The sequence below is a fragment of the Protobothrops mucrosquamatus genome, unplaced genomic scaffold, assembly GCF_001527695.2.
Source record: "Protobothrops mucrosquamatus isolate PMUCROS unplaced genomic scaffold, P.Mucros_1.0 scaffold711, whole genome shotgun sequence".
NCBI classification, from domain to species: Eukaryota; Metazoa; Chordata; class Lepidosauria; order Squamata; family Viperidae; genus Protobothrops; species Protobothrops mucrosquamatus.
The window spans coordinates 285070-308887 of NW_015386992.1; the positions used below are offsets into that span (position 1 = coordinate 285070).

Sequence of the window (23818 nt, forward strand, 5' to 3'; positions counted from 1 at the left end):
AGCAAGCGGACCTGACCTAGGGTGGATTTTTACATTGGGTTTTAAATATTCGGAAGACGCAACATTAAAATTCGGTTTAATTCGGTTTTAAGGGGGGGATTGTATATATGTTCTGGTTTTAAATATGTTGTGCGCCGCCCTGAGTCCCTGTCGGGAGAAGGGCGGCATATAAATTAAATTAAATAAATAAATAAAATAAATAAATAAATATCAGAGGTTAAAGGGAGAGATCCAAGCAGGAACAGAATAAATGTCTATCATGATAGGTTAATAATATTTAAATTTTATATATGTAAAATAATGGACTATTATTGTTGTTAATTGCGCAGTCGTGTCTGACCCATCATGATCCCATGGACAACGTTCCTCCAGGTCTTCCTGTTCTCTACCATCTTCTGGAGTCCACACCTACTGCTTCAGTGACTCCATCCAACCTCATTCTCTGTCATCCCTGGACTATTGTTGGATTATTATTAATGGAGTTCTTTTGTCCTTTTCTTCCCATTTCAATTTAGCTTCATCATTATTTGAAAAGCAACTCATTTAATAATAGTATTGGAGAAACCTTCACCTTTAGTTCGCATGGAGAATTAATAGCTGGATTTGATATTATAAATTGGGTTACATTCCCCAATCAATCCTTCCAGAGAGTAAAAGTTGGAAGAGTAGCAGCACTGGGTTCTCCTGAGAAAGTATTCACCATCTCTGAAAATGCCATCATATGGCCCAACAATTTCAACCAGGTGATATGATATTGATATTGATATTGAAGTTGGAAGGGACCTTGAAGATCATCTAATCCAACCCCCTGCTCAGGCAGGAAACCCTATACCATTTCAGACAAATGGTTGTCCAGTCTCTTCTTAAAATCTTCCAGTGTTGGAGCATTCACAGCTTCTGGAGGCAGGTTGTTCCACTGATGAATTGTTCTGTCAGAAAATTTTTCCGTAGTTCTAGGTTGCTTGTCTCTTTGGTTAGTTTCCATCCGTTGCTTCTTGTCCTGACTTCTGGTACTTTGGAGAATAGCTTGACTCCCTCTTCTTTGTGGAAGCCCCTGAGATATTGGAACACTGCTATCATGTCACCCCTCGTCCTTCTCTTGATTAGACTAGACATACCCAATTCCAGCAACCGTTCCTTATATGTTTTAGCCTTCAGTCCCCTGATCATCTTTGTTGCTCTTCTCTGTACTCTTTTTAGAGTCTCAACATCTTTTTTACATCATGGTGACCAAAACTGGATGCAGTATTCCAAGTGTGGCCTTACCAAGGCATTGTAAAGTGGTATTAATACTTCATGTGATCTTAATTCTATCCCTCTGTTAATGCAGCCTAGCACTGTGTTGGCTTTTTTGGCAGATGCAGCACACTGCTGGCTCATATGTAAGTGATTGTCCACTAGACTCCAAGATCCCTCTCACAGTTGCTACTATTGAGCAAGATACCACCTATACTATACCTGTGCATTTGGTTTTTCTGTTTAAACTCTTTAAACTTCCTTAGGCTTTAAAATGTAGAAATGATGACAGAAAATTCACTTCAAAGTTAAGGGGTGGGGAGGTAAAATCAATCTCTTTTGGAATATTATTTTTATTTTGTTGTAATGGTTGCAGCCACACTCATAACTTGTGCCAAATCATTGTCAATGTGTTACTTGTAATATTAGGCACCAGGCTAGAAATCAGGAAGCTGTGAGTTCTAGTCCCACTTTAGTCATAAAGCCAGCTGAATGACCTTGGACGAGTACCCCCCTCTCAGCCACGGAAAGGAAGCAATGGCAAATGACTTCTGAAATCTTGCCAAGAAAAGTACACAGGCTTGCCCAGGCAGTCACCAGGTTATAAGACTGACTCAAAGAGACCAAAAAACAAAAAGGAAAAGAAAACATGTTAGACTTCCCCAAATTACAAACTGATTTTCTAAATAGTAACATATGCTCAACTCTTCCATTTCCACACAGGTTTGCCCCGTTTCTCTGTGTAATGACAATTGTCATTCTGGTTATAGTAAAACCAAGATTGAGGGGAAACCATTTTGCTGTTATGATTGTCATTTATGTCCAAAAGGAAAGATTTCAAACCAAAATGGTAAGTGTTGCTATATGCAATTATTGTTCAAGTACTGTACATATAAACTTCTAGCTCACTTGTATAAGTATCAGATTTTAACAAAAACAATTCTAAATCTTAACTGTATTGATAAAAATTCTTCTTCCATATTCTTTGTCTGGAAAAAAAAACTAATTCAACTTCCAAACAACACACATCAACATTTCATTGCAAATCAAATATAGAATTTCTCTTTAAAATTCTAGTAATTATTAAGAGAGTCTCTCTCTCTCTCTCTCTCTCTCTCTCTCTCTCTCTCTCTCTCTCTCTCTTGATAGATAGACAGATCAATAGAAAGATAGACAGAATAGACAGAACAGAGAGATAGATAGATTGGACACCAACTTTATACAAATATTTTCAATTGTAGCTTCCAACTGTTCTAAGAATGTATGGCCTAGCCAGCCAGATGGTTTTCAGGAGATGGCAGATTGTAGATTCTGTACATTCAGCTTTGTATATAAAGTATTTCATTTTTTATAATCACCATCATATCCAATAAGAACAATGGCAGCTAATAAGTAAAAATAGAACAATATAAAGAAGCCATTTGTAGGAGGTTTATTGATTTATTCAGTTGTAAAAATATTCTGTTTTTCATATTCCCCCACATAGTGAAGAAAATAAATTCATTTAGAAATAATGTATCATTTGCTATTATTATTGGTAGAAAAGCAAGTTGAGCAAAGCACATGGTTGCTACACTGAAGCCAGCTTCCCTTAAATGCTACTATCCAATAGTAACTCCTATTTATTTGGCAATTCCTCTCCCATTTCATGATTCAACTCAGTTAAAGAGTTTACCCTCAAAGATTGATTGTGTTTCCTAAAGCATGTTTCTTTCACAGATATGGAAGACTGTTTTCAGTGTTCAGAAGATAAGTATCCCAATGTGGATCAGAATCTGTGCCTTCCAAAAGATATCAGCTTCCTCTCATTTGAAGAACCTTTGGGAATTACACTCACTCTTTGGGCTCTTTTGTTTTCTATCCTCACAGCTTTGGTGCTTTATGTCTTCATTAAGCACCAGGAGACTCCCATTGTCAAAGCCAACAACCGGAACCTCAGCTATATTCTTCTCATTTCTCTTTTGTTTTGTTTCCTTTGCACTTTGCTCTTTATTGGACAGCCCACAAAGCTTATGTGTCTCCTTCGACAAACAACCTTTGGCATCATCTTCTCCATAGCCATTTCTTCAGTTTTGGCCAAGACCATCATTGTGGTTCTTGCCTTCATGGCAACCACACCAGGAGGTGGGATGAGAAAATGGTCTGGAAAGCAAATGGCCAGCTCCATTGTCCTCTCCTGCTCTTTTATTCAAGCCTTGATTTACAGTGTGTGGTTGGTGACTGATCCTCCCTTTCCAGATGTTGACATGCACTCCCTGATGGAAGAAATTATCCTGGAATGCAACGAAGGCTCTATCACCATGTTTTACATTGTCCTGGGCTTTCTGGGCTTCCTGGCTACCATCAGCTTCACAATGGCCTTCCTGGCCAGGAACTTGCCTGACAGTTTCAATGAAGCCAAATTTATCACCTTCAGCATGTTAGTCTTCTGTAGTGTCTGGGTGTCCTTTGTTCCAACTTATTTAAGCACAAAGGGCAAATACATGGTTGCCGTGGAGATTTTTTCCATCTTGGCCTCCAGTGCTGGTTTATTGGTCTGCATCTTTTCCCCTAAATGCTATATCATTGTAGTGCGGCCTGAACTGAATAACAAGGAACAATTAAGAAGACGAAAGTCATAGTCAAAGAATATTGTAGTTTATTTTATTATACTCCTCAACAATTTAACACCTTGACTTACTTAGCATTGAAGTTTATCAGCTGTTTGCTGTGAAAAAACAAGTTTCACATTGCTATTAAAACAGTTGTACTAACAAATAAAAGAATGAAAAATAAATTATGTACATATCATAGTTAATAATAAAATTTAAGACTTGAAACATGTTATTAAGCTGTATTGGTAAAGTCTTTTAACAATACAAGGAAAATGTTAACTTTCCAGGGAATTTTTCAAAAGCTCATGGCAACCATAGATATAGGTAGATAATTGTCAGGTTACCTCAAGAAGTGCTGAGGGGCATATACAAAGATACATTCTACCAATTTCCCTAGAAATTTAAGTGTTTGAACTTAAGAGCCAAACCTTAGAATTTCAGCTGGAAATTAATTTTCAACTAATATATTGTTTAGCTTAGATACTGTACATCTTCTTTCCATTTATTTATTTAATACCTCTAACTCACTGAATGGCAAAATGTAATATATTAAAACCAAATAAAGCATGTTTTAATAAGGGGGACTACCAATGTTATAACAGAACGTTATAATATCTGAAAAAGCCTTCTCTCTTGCTTCCATCAAAAATGCCTTCATCCTATATTGGTATAGTATTCCTGTTAAATAGGGATGGGAAAGCCTATAACTATTTATAGACCCTTTATGTAAAGGGGAGGAGAATTTATCAATCTTTTTTTTTTCCAGCATCCAGCCGGTGTGGATTCTTTATGTTTAATATTAAATGTATTTGATATTTGGGTCATTTCCCCCCCTTTTTGTACACATTTTGTTGTTGCTGCTGCTGCTTTTAGTGTTGGATGTATGTTTTTCTGTTTTTGCATTTTGCATTTTTTCTTGTTGATAAAATAAAATAAATGTATTAAAATGCCTTCATCTTAAGCCAAGAAAAAGGACTCTTTTCTTCACTTCAAGAACATATACTATTGGCATTTTGAAAATATCTTGTTTTAAAATCAATTAGTATTATAAATATCATCACTATCTCTTTGATGCATGTTGAAAGTAACAGGACAATCCAGAATATAGCATGTCTCTTTAACACCACCCTCTTGATCAAAATATTACTGTAATTTAATTGCAAAAGTGTAGTGGACAATGTTTTCACCAGTGATGTTACAAAAAAGTCAATTTCCATAGGTGATTATTTCCCCTGTAATTATAACATCAACCATAATTACTTGTATACTTTAAAAAACACCACAGACAAATAACAAGGTCAATGGATATCTAGACAGGCATTATTTTATCTGTCTATTTCATAATTGTCCAGAGAAAGCTTCAAAAATCAGTTAACTGAAGTCAGTGTGTCTGATTTAAATATCAGAGTAAATATATATGTTTTGGAATCTGGATGAACAATATAATTGCAAGATGGTGGGGGATTGGGCATTGATTGTAGTAACATTGACATTTCAAATTGTTCAGATGAGGTCTTCTGTGAAATGTCCCAAGAGTCATCCTCTTTCTATTCTTCACAGATATTTTTATCCTGGTGACTTTACCATTGGTGGTATTCTTTCTCAGATTTATGTATTTTCCAATCTATTAAACTTTGAAGAAGATCCTTCTTCTGAAGTATATGATTTCACCAAGTAAGGTAGACCATATTTTCCTTTGGTTTGGAACCACATTATATCTTTAGTGAGCCAATCTAACTAACACTAAAATTATTTCTCTGAATTCTTAGGAGACTTATTTGCATTATTGTCTTTCTAAGAAACTCTTCACTTTTCCTTCCCACAGTCATTATGTTTATGATATCAAAATGGGAGCTTTTGTGAAGGTATCAATACATAGAGGCTATTGGTGGTGACCACATATGTTAACCATGTCCTATTTTATATAGCTGTTATGTCATGTAAAAAGATTGCATTGACCAGCAAAAATGGATTCAGTGCCCTTAAGCTTCATGTGTTTTTGGGAAGAGACTCCACTGACTAGAGTGAGCTTTTCCTTCAATGATACCATCATTGGAATACATTACAAAGTTTGTTCAGAATATTTTAGGAAGAATTAGAGTGAATGTTTCTAAAAGTATTTTGTCATCAAGGAGAAGAGTTCTCTGCAAGTTCTTATTTTATAATATTTTAGTTGATGCTTTAGCTATTAACACCAATTGTGCCTGCTTTTAACCTGTATTCTAATTTCCTTGGCAAATTGCCCCAGAATATTTGTTATCAAGTCAGGATGATGGTTTGCATGTAAATGTGCTCTAGCTATTTAAGAGGACATTTTTTTAAAAAAATAATTCTTCCTTTCTGCTTCAGAATAATACATGTTTCCCTATTCTGGAGTCTGTAATTTTCAAGATTTAATTTTGAAGATTGAGCACAAGCATTGCTTGCTTTCAATATTGAGGATTTTCTTTTTAAGGACAACTTTAACATTTCAAAATCATTCTGGATGTATTGTTTGGTCCCCCAAATCCACAGGAAATCGAATAATCTCTTTTAAACAGACATGCAGTTTATATTACTTCTTCTTTTTTTTACAATTATTATTTTATATTGCATTAAATCTGCCTTTGGATTTTGTGCAAGCCATTATATTTGTTTGTTTGTCCTGGAACAATTCTATTTTCTCCATTATTCATTTTTAAACTCTTGTATTCCAGGGAGAGGAGATCTTCTTAAATTTGATCATTAAATTTATGTATCTAGAATAAAACTAGCAGCAACCAAGGCAGCCAGCTGTATTGGTAATATAAACAGTAAAAAAAAGTAGTCTAAACCAAGCCTAGCTAATTATTTATCAGTTTAATTATGCAGACATTGTCTAATTTAATTTTGATTGGTGTAAATTTCCTTATATATTGTGCTGGAATTCACTTCTTTAGCATAATATAAATGTTTGATTTTTAAAAATGCTCATATAAAAATGCTGCAAACAAAGCATCTTGAGACAGTTCTGCACAAAATTGCTGCATTAAAAATTGTACTAAAATCATCCCCATTTAAAGCTTTATCTTTCCATTGATTCTCTTCTGAGTCCTTTGCTTTTTTTTTTCCCCCTCCGGGAAATCCATAGTACAGATCTCTGTCAAGACAGCTTTTGGGGTCAGGTTCTCCTAGCCATGGAGCTAGAAATAAAGCCACAATTTAGCAATAGATGTGTGATATAGGTTTTAGGGATTTCCCCATAGTTTGCAGGATAATAGAAAGATGCCTTTATGCTGGAAAATTCCCTATCCAATATAATCTGTCCAACTTGCCAATTTTTTTTTTATCATAGTCATCTCTTTATAGAAGAAAGCATCATTCTGTTATGTTTGTAACTGAGGAAAAAATAATAATTTTGCCTTACACCCTTTAGACACATGAGACTGATCACAATAAAGTTCTAGAAAAAGTTATGTACACATTACACAAAAACTTCAACAGTGACATTTGAAAATGTTTCAAAGGCAACATCTATACAACTATAAATGTTTAAAATTGATTTGGATACTCTGCAATGACCAAGAATTCTTTCACCAAGTGATACCGGTAGCACTGAAATTCAAATATTTAAAAATTCATACCAAATTTTCTTTTCCCTTCCCCCTTGGGGCATAGAAATACAACCCAGCTAATAGCAATTCATGCCTTTTATTCATTTCTTGAAATGTGGTTTCTGTGTTATAATTTAAAAAAGATCCATGAAAAGCTTTTATTTTTATTACAGCGTATTAACTCACAATTACCAACATATTCTGGCTTTGCAATTTGCAGTTGAAACAATTAATGAAAATCCAAGCATCTTGCCTAATATCACTTTGGGTTTCCATGTGTTGAACAGCAATTTTCTTGCCAGATGGACTAACCGTGCCTCAATGGAACTGCTCTCTACCCCAGACAGGTTTATCCCAAATTATAAGTGTGATGTCCAGAACAAAATCGCCACTGTTATTGGTGGTCCAAACAGTAATGTTTGCCTTTTTATGGCAAGCATTCTATGCATCTACAAAATTCCACAGGTGAGTCGGCGTCATTCAAACAACATTTTTTTTTTCTTTTGCATTTTATATATCCTTTTGCCATTAGTAAGAAAATAAATGTATGGGTTTTTTTAATAGAAGAAGAGACAGGGATGTCTTCTGAAGTAACAATAATAATAATAATAATAATAATAATAATAATAATAATAATAATAATAATAATAATAATAATAATAATAATAATAATAATAATAATAATAATAATAATAAAGTTGGAAGGGACCTTGGAGGTCATCTAGTCCAATCCCCTGCTCAGGCAAGAAACCCTATACCATTTCGGACAAATGGCTGTCCAGTCTCTTCTTAAAAACTTCCAATGTTGGAGCATTCACCGCTTCTGGAGGCAGGTTGTTCCACTGGTTAATTGTTCTAACTGTCAGGAAGTTTCTCCTTAGTTCTAGGTTGCTTCTCTCCTTGCTTAGTTTCCACCTGTTGCTTCTTGTCCTGCCTTCAGGTGCCTTGGAAAATAGCTTGACTCCCTCTTCTTTGTGGCAGCCCTTGAGATATTGGAACATTGGTATCATGTCCCCCCTAGTCCTTCTCTTCATTAAACTAGACATACCCAATTCCAGTAGCCGTTCCTTATATGCTTTAGCCTCCAATCCCCTAATCATCTTTGTTGCTCTTCTCTGTACTCTTTCTAGAGTCTCAACATCTTTTTACATCACGGTGATCAAAACTGAATGCAGTATTCCAAGTGTGGCCTTACCAAAGCATTGTAAAATGTTTAATTCTGACTCAGTGAATGAAGCAATGTTCCAAAAAATTAGAGGTCTCACAAAGAAGAGGGGTCAGCCTATTTTTGAAAGCACCAGAAGGCAAGAAAAGGAGCAATGGATGGAAACTACTCAAGGAGAGAAGCAACATGGAATTAAGGAGAAATTTCCTGACAATTAGAACAATGAATTTGTGGAATGATTTGCTTTCAGAAGTTGTGGGTGCTCATCACTTTAGGCTTTTAATAAGAGACTGGGCAGCCATTTATCTGAAATGGGATAGGGTCTCCTGCTTGAGCAAGGGGTTGGATTAGAAGACTTCCAAGGTCCATTCCAACTTTGTCATTCTATATTCTGAATCTGTAATCCACTTACAGACTAAGATTTTCATACCACTGTTATTACAAGTTTCTGAGAGATGTAAAAAGCCCATAAACTGTCATGGTACAGTATAGAGGAAAACATATCAATACAAGCAATATTTTAAAAACTAAGTAACAATTATAAGAAATAAATGATAGCATTTTCTCAGTTAATTAAAGCTCCATCTTGACTTGTCCTCAAAGGATGACAAAAGTTGAGAAAAGACTCAGTAGCAAAGGAAGTCTCTTCCATAGACCAGGGATTATCATGGGGAGATTCCTTCTCCTGGTCCCACCTGTCTGAGTTCAGAATAGTTCACAAGGAGAAGCATAATTTTTTTCCTGGTAGGTTCAGCCAGGGTGGTTGATCCTAGTTGAAGAAACCAATCCTAAAGACCAAACATTATAGGTTTATCCCAAAAGACCAAACATTATAGGTTTATCCCAAAATATTAATACTTCTTAAATGCATTCTATCCTAGAATCTATCTCCATAATATTAATTGTAATTAATATTTTTTTTAGTTTGCATATGGTTCAGCTTCAATGATGAATGACAAATCTCAAGAAGTTTTCCTTCATCAGCTATTCCCAAATCTGGACTATCAGTATAAGGGGATTCTCCAGTTATTGCAGCATTTCCAGTGGACATGGATTGGTGTTATATATGTAGATGATGACATTGGAGAGAGTTTTATGGAAAACACATTGCCCATTTTCATGCAGGATGGTATCTGCTTCGATTTTGCAAAAACATTTCCACAAGCAAGTTTTGCCTCAGAAATCAACCCATTAGCACTGGAAGGACTGAAGACAATAAGAATTGTTATGGAAAGGACAGCCAATACAGTACTTGTATTGGGTGAAATTCAAAGTATTATGGTTTTAAGAATTATGCTTCAATTCTCCAAATTTCATGAAATACCAATGAAAGCAAAAGTATGGATTTTCACCGCCCAAATGGATTTCACATCACTTCCACTACTACGGAGCTGGGACATGGACTTCATCCATGGGGCTCTCTCCTTTGCAGTTCACACCAAAGATGTTTTCAGCTTCCCTCAATTCCTTCGAACCAGAAAGCTTCCATCAGAAGAAGAAGATGTTTTTTCTAGGGATTTCTGGGAAGAAGCATTTCAATGCTCTTTATCTCATTCCAATATAGAAACAAAGTCAGGGGGAATATGCACTGGAGAGGAGAAGTTAGAAACCCTTCCTGGATCTGTTTTTGAAATGAGTATGACCAGCCACAGCTATAGCCTCTATAATGCTGTTCATGCAGTGGCAGAAGGCTTACATGCTATGCATTTCTGGACAGTGAACAAAAGAGCAATCAAAGGAGAAGGAAGAAGGGACTTTCTCAATCAACAACCATGGAAGGTAACTTGTTATGAATACTAATGCAGGAAACCACATTTCTTCTCAGGCCATAACAGTCCAGGCTGCTATCACAATGTAAAGCCAAGTACCTTCAGGATGTTGATTATATTGCTCTCCATTCTGCTAGACAATATCTTCTAGGGGCTTCATATAATTTTTTTTTTTTACTTTTTTTTTCCCAACAAAATTTTTTATTAGTTTTATTTTACATGGTGGCAAGGCCATCAATTAATCAAAACAAAATCATATTTGTACAATTCAAATTATTTCAATATAATTAACTCAGTTATACATATAAATAATCTATTATTATTTTAATATATCCTACTTCCCCTTAAGTCAATACTAGTAACTCTATTTCTATACTCCCTCCTACCCCCATCCCCACCTAACCCCCCCGGACTTCCCAGAACTGATTACAGGATTAAACATTCATCTTCCCAAGTCTATATAAAACTACCCATTATAAACTAATCTAATATAAACGTACTTTAACTCATAAAAAGATAATCAAATATAAGCTAATATAATCTATCTAAGTATAACCAATCATCCTCTCCAATCTCTTCATCATACAAAAAACTGTGCCATATCTTCAATTTATCAATTATATGTAATATATTCCATCACCCCTACAATTATATATAATATACCATCACCCCTTCAATTAATATCATAGTCAAATATTTATGATCTTTTAAAATAATAAACATTACAAAATACTCTTAAAAAAATAAGCAATAATATCCCCCAACTGCTTCCCTTGAAGTGCAATACCATAATTTTCCATTTCTATAAGTATTAAAATTGCATCCCAAAGTCACAGCTAAGTCCATCACTGCTTTATCTCTGTATCCTTGTAGATTTTCTTTAGTTGTTTCCAATCCAGTTTCCGCTTTTACAGCTCTTTCTTCCACTTCTCCCTCCTTCCAGAAAGAGCAATAATATCCCCCAACTGCTTCCCTTGAGGTGCAATACCATAATTTTCTATTTCTATAAGTATTAAAATTGCATCCAAAAGTCACAGCTGAGTCCATCACTGCCTCTTCTCTATATCCTTATAGACTGTTGAAGATCTTTAAACAAAGCGGGAGTTCCATTAAACAAAACCAGTTTTCAGACTTCTTTAATCCAAGCCTCGAAAAAAAAAAAGAGGGGGGGGAAATCCAAAATCCAAATCCAAAATTCTCTCCGTTAAAAGAAAAAAAAATAATCACCAAAACTTTCCATAAATCCAAAGAAAAAATATGTCAAAGTTACAACCTTAAGCCAAGGGGTAACAATTCCCTCTTCATTCAACGCTGCAGGAAAGTGAAAATTAAAAAGGAAAGTCACTCTCATCTATAAAAAAACGGCAAACCGCAGCCATTTTTTTCCCTCATTTCAACTTAGCTTTAAAGAAGATGTTAATAAATTGAGTTAAAGTCTTAGGTTACTCAAGTCCAGTTTCCCCTGGTCAGTTCCATCTGGTTATTATTTACTCACAGTTTTCTATAATTCACAGAAGTGGAGGCAACGACTGGCTTTGTTCCCCCCCCAAAAAAAGGGAACAAAGGCACTTGGGAGGCGGAGATTTCCCGGACTCCGGAGGAGTACCCAATTTCGCTCTCCCGAAATAAAGGGAGAGCTTTTGGGACTCTACTCCTATCCAGGAGTACTCACCTCGACCCCTTCTCCCGGGGCACAAGGTTCCAAGCCGCTGAACAGCTGCTGAACGCTGTTCATGCTGGCTCTGACGCCTTCCCAAGAGGACGGCTCTGAAAAGAGCCGCCATCGGCGTGCCGTCCCGGGGCTTCATATAATTTTTAAAGACTAGAAATAAGATGATAAAACCTTGGAGCCCTCCAGAAAATATGGAAATTGGTGCATACTCTTCCTCCTTTTCATTACTAAAGGAACCAATTCTCCAAAAAAGGGTTCCTCTAATCACCAGCTTTCATAGGAAGGCCTGATGGAAAAAATGATCTATATTAGCTTAGGCCACTAAGACATCCAAGAGAATCAGGAAGAGCTTCCCCTCCATTCAGGTTCATACAAAATGTATAGGCTACAATGACCAATGCCAAATCTATTCAACATCCAGATTTTAAAATGCAATAAAGGATTTGAGGCTTCAGCTAAGACTTGATGCATCTTTCATTAGTTCTAGCTCAGTATTAAGCCAGTCTCTTGGCCCAGATACTTTCCCTCAGCCATGAAAACCAGGCAATGGGAAACCACTTCCAAATCTTGCCCAAAAAACTTCAAGGACTTTTCATCAGAGTCCAGTGACTTGAAGCCTGAGATATACACAACTAAACAAACATTTCTAATCCTTCCTTCCTTCCTTCCTTCCTTCCTTCCCTCCCTCCCTCCCTCCCTCCCTCTCTCTCTCTCTCTTTCTTTCTTTCTCAATAGTTATTTCACACTTTTCTATTGGAATTTGCACATTGCAAGGGTACACCAAAACCAAACAAAAGTAAACAAAAATAGATGCTAACTGTATTATTTTTTCTCCTGAGTGTATCTATAAATGGGTTCAGAATTGTAGAGGAAAAAAGTAGTGCAATCCTGCAAAAGATGCAGGAACATGTTGGAAGTGATCCAAGTCATGGCAACCTCCATGACTAACATATTAACCTTATTTTAGATTTATCAATAAGCTCTTGTTCCTTGAGTTGATCCAATTCACTATTTTGAGAAGGGTAAATCTTTCCCTAGGAAAGATTGTGTCCTCATCTCTTTATTTATATCTCTGTTAATAAGTACAGTTTCTCAGAGCCATTTAATTGAGCTAATGAAATAAAAGGTGTTTTATTTCACTCCTTAAAAAATTTGAAAGCACATCAGACGTTAAAGGGAGGGATCCAAGAAGGGACACAATAAATATCTAACATGATAGATTTATAATATTTTTATATGTGAAATAATATAACTCTTAAAAGTATTATTGGACTATTATTCCTGGAGTTCTTATCCTTCTTATTTTTCTTCCCATTCCAATTTAGCTTCACCACTATTTGAAAAGCAACTCATTTAACAATAGTGTTGGAGAAACCTTCACCTTTAATTCACAAGGGGAATTAATAGCTGGATTTGATATTATAAATTGGGTCACATTTCCCAATCAATCCTTCAAGAGAGTGAAAGTTGGAAGAGTGGGTTCCCCTGGGAAAGTTTTCATCATTTCTGAATATACTATTATATGGCCCAATGATTTCAAACAGGTGATATTCAACACAGAAGTTCTTAAACTCTTTCCTGGGGCTTTAAAACATAGAAGGAATGTGATTTTTTTTTTTTTACCTCAAATGGAAGGGGTGGGGAGGTAAAACCAATCTTTCTTGCAATGTTATTTTTATTTTATTGTAATTGTTGCAGTCACACTTAAAACTTGTGCCCAGTCATCATCAATGTATAACCTGTAAAATATTACAGAAAAGAGACATTTTGGTGTATTAGTTAAGTCACGAGGTTAGAAATCTGGAATCTTTGAATTCTGGTCCTGCTTTAGGCACAAAGCCAGCTGGGTGAGCTTCGGCCACTCCCTCTCTCTCCCAGCCCTGGGAAGGAGGCAATGGCAAACCACTTCTGAAATCTTGCCAAGATAAGTAAACAGACTTGCTAGGCAGTCACCAGATGATAAGACTGATTCAAAGAGACAAAAAAAAAAAATAGAAAAGCAAAAAAGAAAACATGTTAGACACCACCCCACTCCCAAATTACCAAGTTGTTTTTCTGAATAGTGGCATATACTCAACTCTTCCATTTCCACACAGGTTCGCCCCATTTCTTTATGTAATGACAATTGCCATTCTGGTTATAGTAAAACCAAGATTGAGGGAAAACCATTTTGCTGCTATCATTGCTATTCATGTCCCAAAGGGAAGATTTCAAACCAAATTGGTAAGTGTTGCTATATGCAATTATTATTCAGGTACTGAACATATATACCTCCAGCACACTTATATAAGTATCATAGTTAAAACAACAATTCTAAATCTTAACTGTATTTATAAAGTGCTTCTTTCATATTCATTGTCTGAGAAAAAAACTAATTGAACTGCCAAACAACAACATGCATCAACATTTCATTGCAAATCAAATATAGAATTTCTCTTTAAAATTCTAATAATTATTAAATGAGACAGAGAAAGAGACTGAGAGAAAGAGACAGAAAGATGATAGATGAACAGACAGACAGACAGAAAAACAGAATAGACAGAGAGACGGAGTAGACAGTAAATAGATTTCTTTGTAAATAATGGACACCAAATTTATACAAATGTTTTGAATTGTAGCTTCTTACAATTCTAAGAAATATACGGCCTGGCAGTTTTTTTTAAACTGCCCAGAGCTTGCTGGGAATTGCTACAAACTGTAAGTTAAAAAGAAGGAGGGTGGAGCAGGAAAGGAGCTGAGGCCCTGCTGATTGGACCTCCATTGCATTTAAACTGCATTTAAACTGCCCAGAGCTTGCTGCAAAGTGCTACAAAATGTAAGTTAAAAAGAAAGAGGGTGGAGCAGGAAAGTAGCGGAAAAGGCCAGCGTATAGCAAAATTCAATATGTGGCTAAAGGAGTGGTGTAAAGGGGAAGGCTTTGGTTATATTAGTCACGATGTCTGTAGCTGGTCCAATGAAAAAATGTACAAAAGAGATGGTTTGCATCCATCAAAGAAAGGGACTGAGTTACTCGGCTATAAATTCACAGACTTTCTGGAGGAATATTTAAACTAAACAGCGGGGACAGTGAGTTAATTGATACAGAAAATCCCTGTCCCCGGTAATCTAAAAAATATAGGGCTATCAGTGCATGTAACAGAGATGTGTGTGTGGACAAGAATATCAACCTTGCTGTCAAGCAAAATAGTGTGTGCCACACAAGGTGCACTAACCAAATAGGTGGTAAGAAATAGGGGAAATCAGTCACTACACAGGTTATGTAGAAAGTAAACACAGGTCAGTCATAAATGACTCAAATGTCTATACACAAATGCACAGAGTATGAACAGCAAACAGAGTGAACTAGAAAGAGCACAACAATGATGAAAAATGTCCTGAATGCATTTGGGTCAATATAAAAGGGGAAAAATGACATTGCCATAGGTCTATACTATAGACCACCCAACCAAACAGAGGAAATAGATGAACTTTTTGCTAGTCAGCTAACTAAGTTATGTAGGAAGCACATCACAATAGTAATGGGGACTTTAACTACCCTGACATCAACTGGGAGACAAACTCTGCACCAAGTGGAAGATCAAACAGATTCCTGACAAACCTACCAAACAATTTTGTCTCCCCAAAAGTAGGGAATGGAACTAGGGGATTAGCCATTTTGGATCTAATTCTCACTAACAGAGATGAAATGATAGAAAGTGTTGAAGCCACAGGAACCTTGGGAGGAAGTGATCATGCAATATTGGAATTCAACATTATGGAAGTACAAGCAATAGAACACAGTCAAACTTGAGTCTTGGGCTTTAAGAGAGCTAATTTCAATAAACTTAGAGAGGACTTGGGAAGGATCCATGGATGAGAATCCTCAAGGGGAAAACAACTCAAGAAGAAGAGGGAGTCAAGCTATTTTCCAAAGCGCCTGAAGGCAGGACAAGAAGCAACGGGTGGAAACTAACCAAAGAGAGAAGCAACCTAGAACTAAGGAGGAACTTCCTGACAGTTAGAACAATTAACCAGTGGAACAACCTGCCTCCAGAAGCCTGGGAAATTTTGAAAAGTGAGATAATAAAAGCCCAGTCTAGCACAATAGCAACAAAGAAGAAAAATAACAGCTGTCAAAAGAAGCCAGCATGGCTGCATAAAGAACTCTCTGATAAATTGAAAGATAAAAAGGACAAGTATAGAAAGTGGAAAGAGGGACACATAACTAAGTCAGAATATCAGCAAATAGCCCAAGCCTGCAAAGATGAAGTGAGGAAAGCTAAGGCTCAAAATGAACTAAGGCTTGCGACCAAAGTCAAAAATAACAAAAAAGCTTCTTTCAACATGTAAAAAACAAGAAAAAAGTGAAGGAAACGATTGGTCCATTAGCGGGTGAAAGTGGCAAGAAGGTGACAAGCAACAGGGATAAAGCAGAACTATTTAACTCGTTTTTCACATCTGTCTTTACACAAAGGGAAAAAACAGACCAACCTATCAAAAATAGTGCCATAAAAAACAGAATAGAAACACAAGTTAAGATAGGCAAGAAAATGGTAAGTGAGCACCTGTCCAGTCTAGATGAGTTCAAATCACCAGGACCAGATGGATTACACCATAAGGTTCTCAAGGAACTGGCAGATGTGATCTCAGAACCACTGAACTATATTTTTCAAAGATCCTGGAGCACTGGGGAACTACCAGAGGATTGGAAAAGAGCTGATGTAGTTCCCATCTTCAAAAAAAGAAAAAAATGGATCCAGGAAATTATGGACCTATCAACCTGACCTCAATACCTGGAAAGATTCTGGAAAAGATAATCAAACAACAAATCAGTGAACATCTAGAGGCAAACAAATTTATACTAAAAGCCAATATGGGTTTGTCAAAAACAGATCATGCCAGATGAACCTTATTGCATTCTTTGACCAAGTGACAAAATTAGTGGATCAGAGGAATGCTGTGGATATAATTTACTTGGACATCAGTAAGGCCTTTAATAAAGTAGATCACAACCTACTACTTGATAAGATAAAAAAAAAGTGGGTTAGACAGCATCACCACCAGATGGATTCATAGCTGGCTGACCGGCCATACTCAGCATGTGGTCCTCAATGGAACTGCATCTACATGGAGGGAAGTGTGTAGTGGGGTGCCCCAGGGCTCCGTTCTGGGCCCAGTGCTCTTCAACATCTTCATCAATGATTTGGATGAGGGATAGATGGGGAACTCATCAAATTTGCAGACGACACCAACCTGGCAGGAATAGCCAACACTCCCAAAGACAGGCTTAAGATACAGGAGGACCTGGACAGACTTGAACACTGGTCGCTAAGGTTCTACATTTAGGCAAGAAAAACCAAATGTACACGTATATATAGGGGGTACCTTGCTCAATAGTAGTAACTGTGAAAGGGATCTCGGAATCTTAGTGGACAATCACTTAAATATGAGCCAGCAGTGTGCTGCAGCTGCCAAAAAAGCCGACACAGTGCTAGGCTGCATTAATAGAGGGATAGAATCAAGATCACGTGAAGTATTAATACCACTTTACAATGCCTTGGTAAGGCCACACTTGGAATACTGCATCCAGTTTTGGTCACCACAATGAAAAAAAGATGTTGAGACTCTAGAAAGAATACAGAGAAGAGCAACAAAGATGATTAGGGGACTGGAGGTTAAAACATATAAGGAACGGTTGCTGGAATTGGGTATGTCTAGTTTAATGAACAGAAGGACGAGTGTTCCAATATCTCAGGGGCTGCCACAAAGAAGAGGGAGTCAAGCTATTCTCCAAAGCGCCTGAAGGCTGGACAAGGAGCAATGGATGGAAACTAATCAAGAAAAGAAGCAACCTAGAACTAAGGAGAAACTTCCTGACAGTTAGAACAATTAACCAGTGGAACAGCCTGCCTCCAGAAGCAGTGAATGCTCCAACACTGGAAGTTTTTAAGAAGAGACTGGACAGCCATTTGTCCAAAATGGTATAGGGTTTCCTGCCTGAGCAGGGGATTGGACTAGATGACCTCCAAGGTCCCTTCCAACTTTATTATTATTATTATTATTATTATTATTATTATTATTATTATTATTATTGTTGTTGTTGTTGTTGTTGTTGTTGTTGTTGTTGTTGTTGTTGTTGTTGTTTGGTTATCAGGAGATGGCAGAATATAGATACTTTAGATTCAGCTTTGTGTATAAGGTATTTACTATTTGCAGCTATTATTTTTTTAATCACCATCATATCCAAACTGAATAATGGCCACTAATAAGTAAAAATACAATACAAAGAAATCATTTGTGGGAAAATTTATTTATTCATTTAGTTATAAAAATATTCTGCTTTTCATATTACCCCACATAGCGAAGAAAAGAAATGCACTTAGAAATAATATATTATTTGCTATTATTATTGGGAGAGAAAAAAGTTGAGCAAAGCACATGGTTGCTACACTGAAGCCAGCTTCCCTTAAATGCTACTGTCCAATAGTAACTCCTATTTATTTGGCAATTCCTCTCCCATTACGTGATTCAACTCAATTAAAGAGTTTACCCTCAAAGATTGATTGTGTTTCCTAAAGCATGTTTCTTTCACAGATATGGAAGACTGTTTTCAGTGTTCAGAAGATAAGTATCCCAATGTGGATCAGAATCTGTGCCTTCCAAAAGATATCAGCTTCCTCTCATTTGAAGAACCTTTGGGAATTACGCTCACTCTTTGGGCTCTTTTGTTTTCTTTCCTCACAGCTTTGGTGCTTTATATCTTCATTAAGCACCAGGAGACTCCCATTGTCAAAGCCAACAACCGGAACCTCAGCTATGTTCTTCTCATTTCTCTTTTGTTTTGTTTCCTTTGCACTTTGCTCTTTATTGGACAGCCCACAAAGCTTATGTGTCTCCTTCGACAAACAACCTTTGGCATCATCTTCTCCATAGCCATTTCTTCAGTTTTGGCCAAGACCATCATTGTGGTCCTTGCCTTCATGGCAACCACACCAGGAGGTGGGATGAGAAAATGGTCTGGAAAGCAAATGGCCAGCTCCATTGTCCTCTCCTGCTCTTTTATTCAAACCTTGATTTACAGTGTGTGGTTGGTGACTGGTCCTCCCTTTCCAGATGTTGACATGCACTCCCTGATGGAAGAAATTATCCTGGAATGCAACAAAGGCTCTATCACCATGTTTTACATTGTCCTGGGCTTTCTGGGCTTCCTGGCTACCATCAGCTTCACAATGGCCTTCCTGGCCAGGAACTTGCCTGACAGTTTCAATGAAGCCAAATTTATCACCTTCAGCATGTTGGTCTTCTGTAGTGTCTGGGTGTCCTTTGTTCCAACTTATTTAAGCACAAAGGGCAAATACATGGTGGCCGTGGAGATTTTTTCCATCTTGGCCTCCAGTGCTGGTTTATTGGTCTGCATCTTTTCCCCTAAATGCTATATCATTGTAGTGCGGCCTGAACTGAATAACAAGGAACAATTAAGAAGACGAAAGTCATAGTCAAAGAATACTGCAATTTATTTTATTATACTCCTCAACAATTTAACACCTTGACTTACTTAGCACTGAAGTTTATCAGCTGTTTAACAAGGTGTTAAATTGTTGAGGAGTGGAAATACAAGTTTCATATTGCTATTAAAACAGTTGTACTAACAAATAAAAGAATGGAAATTAAAGTGTGTCTTTTTCATAATTAATAATTAAACTTAAGATTTAAAAACATATTAGAAAGATATATTGGAAGAGTCTTTTAACAATGTATGGAAAACCCTAAATATCAAGGGAACTTTTTAAAAGAATTCATGGCAACCATTGATATATGTAAATATGTTTTGAAGTACTATGATACATTCTACCAATTTCCCTGAAGTTTAAATGTATAGGGTTTAAATTTAAGAGCCACGTCTTAGGATTTCATCTGGAAATTAATTTTCAGCCAGCATAATGTTTAACTCAGATACTATACTTCTTTTTTCCAATTATTTATTTTAATACTTCTAACCCAGTGAATGGCTTGTACTTTACAGATATAATAAATAATAATAAAATAATAAAAAATAAAATAAAAATAATAAATATATAAAAATAATAAAACAAATAATAAAACAAATAAATAATAAAAATATAACACATTCATAGGGGAGAGGGAACGACGGTGGCAACCAGGGGTCTTAGTCTTTCCAACGCCTGTCGACGGAATCTCACGATATTTATTTGATGAAACCTGATGATGAAGACGAGGAAACACTGGAACGAACATATCAATACGATAAACCTGTCACAAGACACCCATGATGTATAGAGTGGATCATGTAACGTAAAGGAAGACCCTCTGTGATGAAACTAGTATCATCACAGTAAAATTTAAAGTTCATATTAAAACCAGCTGTATCAGTTAAATCAACTATTATTTTCATTTCTGCTATTGTAAAAAAAAAGCAGGCTGAATGCAGCAGACATTTTGTAAGAGTCCTCGAAAGCCTGGTTGAGCTTAAAGCCAAACCTGTGGGGCATGCAACTATGTGTATTGAAGGCGCCAAACAATAAAAACTAGTAGATAGTAAAAGCTTTCATATAGCTGGAGAAAGAAAAAGGTGTTTACCAAGTCTAATGTTGTGAAATGTTTTGCTCTTTTCAACTTGTTTGACAAAAGCAAAACAAAACAAAACAAAAACACCCCTCAAATTGCTATAGCAGTTTCTGCAGCTTCTATCTTCATCTCCTTTTATGACTATTTGTTTTAAATGGTAAAAAGTCTGAGTTCTTCCCTGGATGGCCTTAGATATAGATTTGACAACCATTCAAAATTCTGAAATGCAATTGGTAGTAGGAGAGAGGTAGTTGAGAGTTATCTTATGTCCAAGTTCATAGAAACGTAGGGAACAATGATCAGAAATTTAAACAATTAAATAATAAAAATATGCAGGGTAGTATACAGCTGCAGTGAAAGCAAGGGTGGTTCATAAGAAGCAGACATTGTGAAGAGATGCAGTAAGTGGGTTGGTGCAAAGTAGATTGAATTATCCCAAACATGCTTTTTCAAGAGGCAACCAGAACTTCTTTGTTTTTCCTTGAAGACGTTTCGCTTCTCAAGAGGTTTTGCTTCTTCAGTTCTGACTGAATGGTGGAGAAGGGAAGGATTTATATTCCTTAAAGTCATCTGGTCATTGGTTTGAAATAGGAGTCAAAGTGGAGTCAATCTTCATTAAGATTGAACAGCCCCTTTCAACAGAGGGGGAAGGTTATGATGCCACCTATCTCCTGTTTACAGCAAAGTCCTTTCAACAGTTCCAAGAAGGTTCCACACTCATTTGCACTATTCAGGTGACCCTGAGAGCACAATGGGCTCCAATGGGCCTCAATGACTCTCAGAAAGAGTGCTAACAACCAGATGGCTGCAAGAAATATAAATCCTTCCATTCTCCATGATTCAGTTAGAACTGAAGAAGCTTCTTGGATGAGAAGCGAAATATCTTCAAGGAAAAGCAAAGAAAGTCCAGTTGCCTTTTGAAAGAACACCTTTGGGACAACCATGACCTGGATGACAGAGAATGTCTCCACAGACATTTAGATTGATTTATATTTTTGCTTTTGAAACTCAACATTAAGAAAACCAAAATCATGGCATCTGGCCCTCTCAATTCCTGGCAAATAGATGGGGAAGAAATGGAGGAAGTGACAGATTTTATTTTCCTAGGCACAAAGATCATCTCAGATGGGGACTGCAGCCAAGAAATTAAAAGACGCTTGCTCCTGGGGAGGAAAGCTATGGCAAATCTAGACAGCATACTAAAAAGCAGAGACATCACCCTGCCAACAAAAGTGCGTATAGTCAAGGTCATGGTTTTCCCAGTTGCAATGTATGGATGTGAAAGTTGGACCATAAGAAAGGCTGAGTGACAAAGAATTGAGGCCTTTGAACTATGGTGCTGGAGAAGACTCTTGTGAGTCCCTTGGACTGCAAGGCGTTCAAACCGGTCTCAGGATCTTCTCTAGTTGGGGCTGACGAGAAATCTTCCGGTCTAGGACTTCAACTTTGAGTTTATGAAACCGGTGGATTACTCTTCCTTCCTGAGTGACCTCTTCCCGGATTACGACCCTTTCTAACTCCCGTTATCTTCTTCCCCTGCTGTCTCTTACTCCACGCTGGATGGAGTCACTGAAGCAGTAGGCGTGAACCTAAATGGACTCCAGAAGATGGTAGAGGACAGGAAGACCTGGAGGAACGTTGTCCATGGGGTCACGATGGGTCAGACATGACTTCGCAATTAACAACAACAATATATTTTTGCTTATCTCTTTAATTTATTTTGTTTAGTCCTTCTTATTCTGTTGCTGTAAGTGTGCATAATCTGAAAGAGATTAGTCTGATGAAAATAATTTCTTAAATAAACAACTCCAAATTCTACTAATAAAATATCAACATTGCACAAAGCAGCACTTCAAAATGCAATAAAGAGAATAAATCAGTATACATTAAACTTATACACCAAGTTTGCCACACTGAAAAATATCATGATATAATTACATATATATTGTTCTATATGACAAACGATACACTGTAATTAATTTAAATTGAATATTAATATAAATTGGGTTGTGTTGTGTCCTTAAAGGCTTTAAATGTAGTAAAATTGAATTCCACCCAGAAGCCAAATGGAAAACAGGGTAATTCATGGTATTATAAAAAATGACAGAAAAGGGTTGGTCCACTACTATAGGTAAAGTTCTAATTTTTTGTTAATCTTCAATGTATGTATCTTTCACTGAAACAATATTATGTAATTATATTCCTTCTCCCTTGCCTCTCATTAACTTCTTTTTATTATTCAGATCAGGCCTTAGTAGAATAACAAAGCATTTGGGGAAAAAGATGCAGCCCAGTGACCCTGTACTGGAAGATAATATGGAAAAGATCTCCACAGCCACCATGTATTTCCCCTTGGTGCTCAGATATGTTGGAAAAAAAGACAACCAGACACTGCAAAAACACAACAGGCTGAAGAAGATGAACCTGGTCTCATTGAAACTGTCTGGTAAATGCCGGGCTAGGAAAGCTACAATGAAACCAACAATAGCAAGGAAAAGGAGGTAGAGCAAGACACAGTAAAAGATGACAGTGGAGCCTTCATTACATCCAAGGATGATTTGATCTGCCACTAGGTTCATATCAGCTTCTGGATATGGGGGTGAGGTTACAAGCCATGCTGTGCAAAGAATGATTTGACCAAGGGAACAAGAAATAACAATGTAATTATCTAATTGCTTGCCCAACCACCTCCTCATCTTGGATCCTGGTACTGAAGCCATGAAAGCTAAAATCACAATGATGGTTTTGGCCAATATACAAGAAATGGCTACTGTGAAGACAATCCCAAAAGCTGTTTGTCGGAAAAGGCAGGTCTTATTTTCAGGTTGCCCAATGAATAATAAACTGCAAAGGAATGAGAGCACAAGGGAGATGAGGAGAAGGTAGGTGATGTTCCGGTTGTTGGCCTTGACTATGGGAGTGTCCTGGTATTTGATGAAGATCCCAAGCACCACAGTGGCTATGCAAGCAAAGACAATTGCCGTAAAGGCCAAACTGGTCCCTAATAACTCTTCATAAGACAAGAAAGTTATATGTTTTGGAAGGCACAAGTCATGGTTGTTATTTGGATATTGTCCTTCTGGGCATGGTAAACAATCATCCATGTCTGAAAAAGAAAATGCTATTAATACAGGGTAGAAGATTCTGCATCAATGAAGACATGTTTAATAGTGATTTAAAGTAAGTAAGTAAGTAATTTAGCAAAGTCGGCCCAGCTTAATGCTTTAATTGGAACTACCTGGTAG

At 36.8% G+C, this 23818-nt stretch overlaps 2 protein-coding genes across 2 annotated transcripts in view; both read left to right on the top strand.

Annotated features, from left to right (window-relative positions):
* Window positions 1–3857, top strand: part of LOC107289521 (vomeronasal type-2 receptor 26-like) — a 13325-nt gene extending 9468 nt beyond the window's left edge. Inside the window, exons 4-6 of the mRNA XM_029284557.1 lie at window positions 516–743; window positions 1960–2086; window positions 2956–3857. Coding sequence (XP_029140390.1) covers window positions 516–743; window positions 1960–2086; window positions 2956–3857 — 1257 coding nt within the window. The remainder of the gene's footprint in view (window positions 1–515; window positions 744–1959; window positions 2087–2955) is intronic.
* A 1426-nt stretch (window positions 3858–5283) lies between these two features.
* LOC107289523 (vomeronasal type-2 receptor 26-like) lies at window positions 5284–19483 on the top strand. The gene is made up of 6 exons (XM_029284548.1): window positions 5284–5504; window positions 7690–7867; window positions 9492–10346; window positions 13334–13552; window positions 14105–14231; window positions 18582–19483. Exons 1-6 carry the CDS (start codon window positions 5284–5286, stop codon window positions 19481–19483), a joined length of 2502 nt encoding a protein of 833 aa, XP_029140381.1.
* The last annotated feature ends 4335 nt before the right edge of the window (window positions 19484–23818 follow it).

What these genes read in the sequence shown, in the direction of transcription:
- LOC107289523 (XM_029284548.1), top strand. Translation starts at nt 5,284, where the DNA reads ATGGTGGGGGATTGGGCATTGATTGTAGTAACATTGACATTTCAAATT. An exon ending in GAAGTATATGATTTCACCAA is followed by an intron (nt 5,505 to 7,689) that starts GTAAGGTAGACC and finishes TGTGTTGAACAG; the next exon opens with CAATTTTCTTGCCAGATGGA. An exon ending in GCATCTACAAAATTCCACAG is followed by an intron (nt 7,868 to 9,491) that starts GTGAGTCGGCGT and finishes TATTTTTTTTAG; the next exon opens with TTTGCATATGGTTCAGCTTC.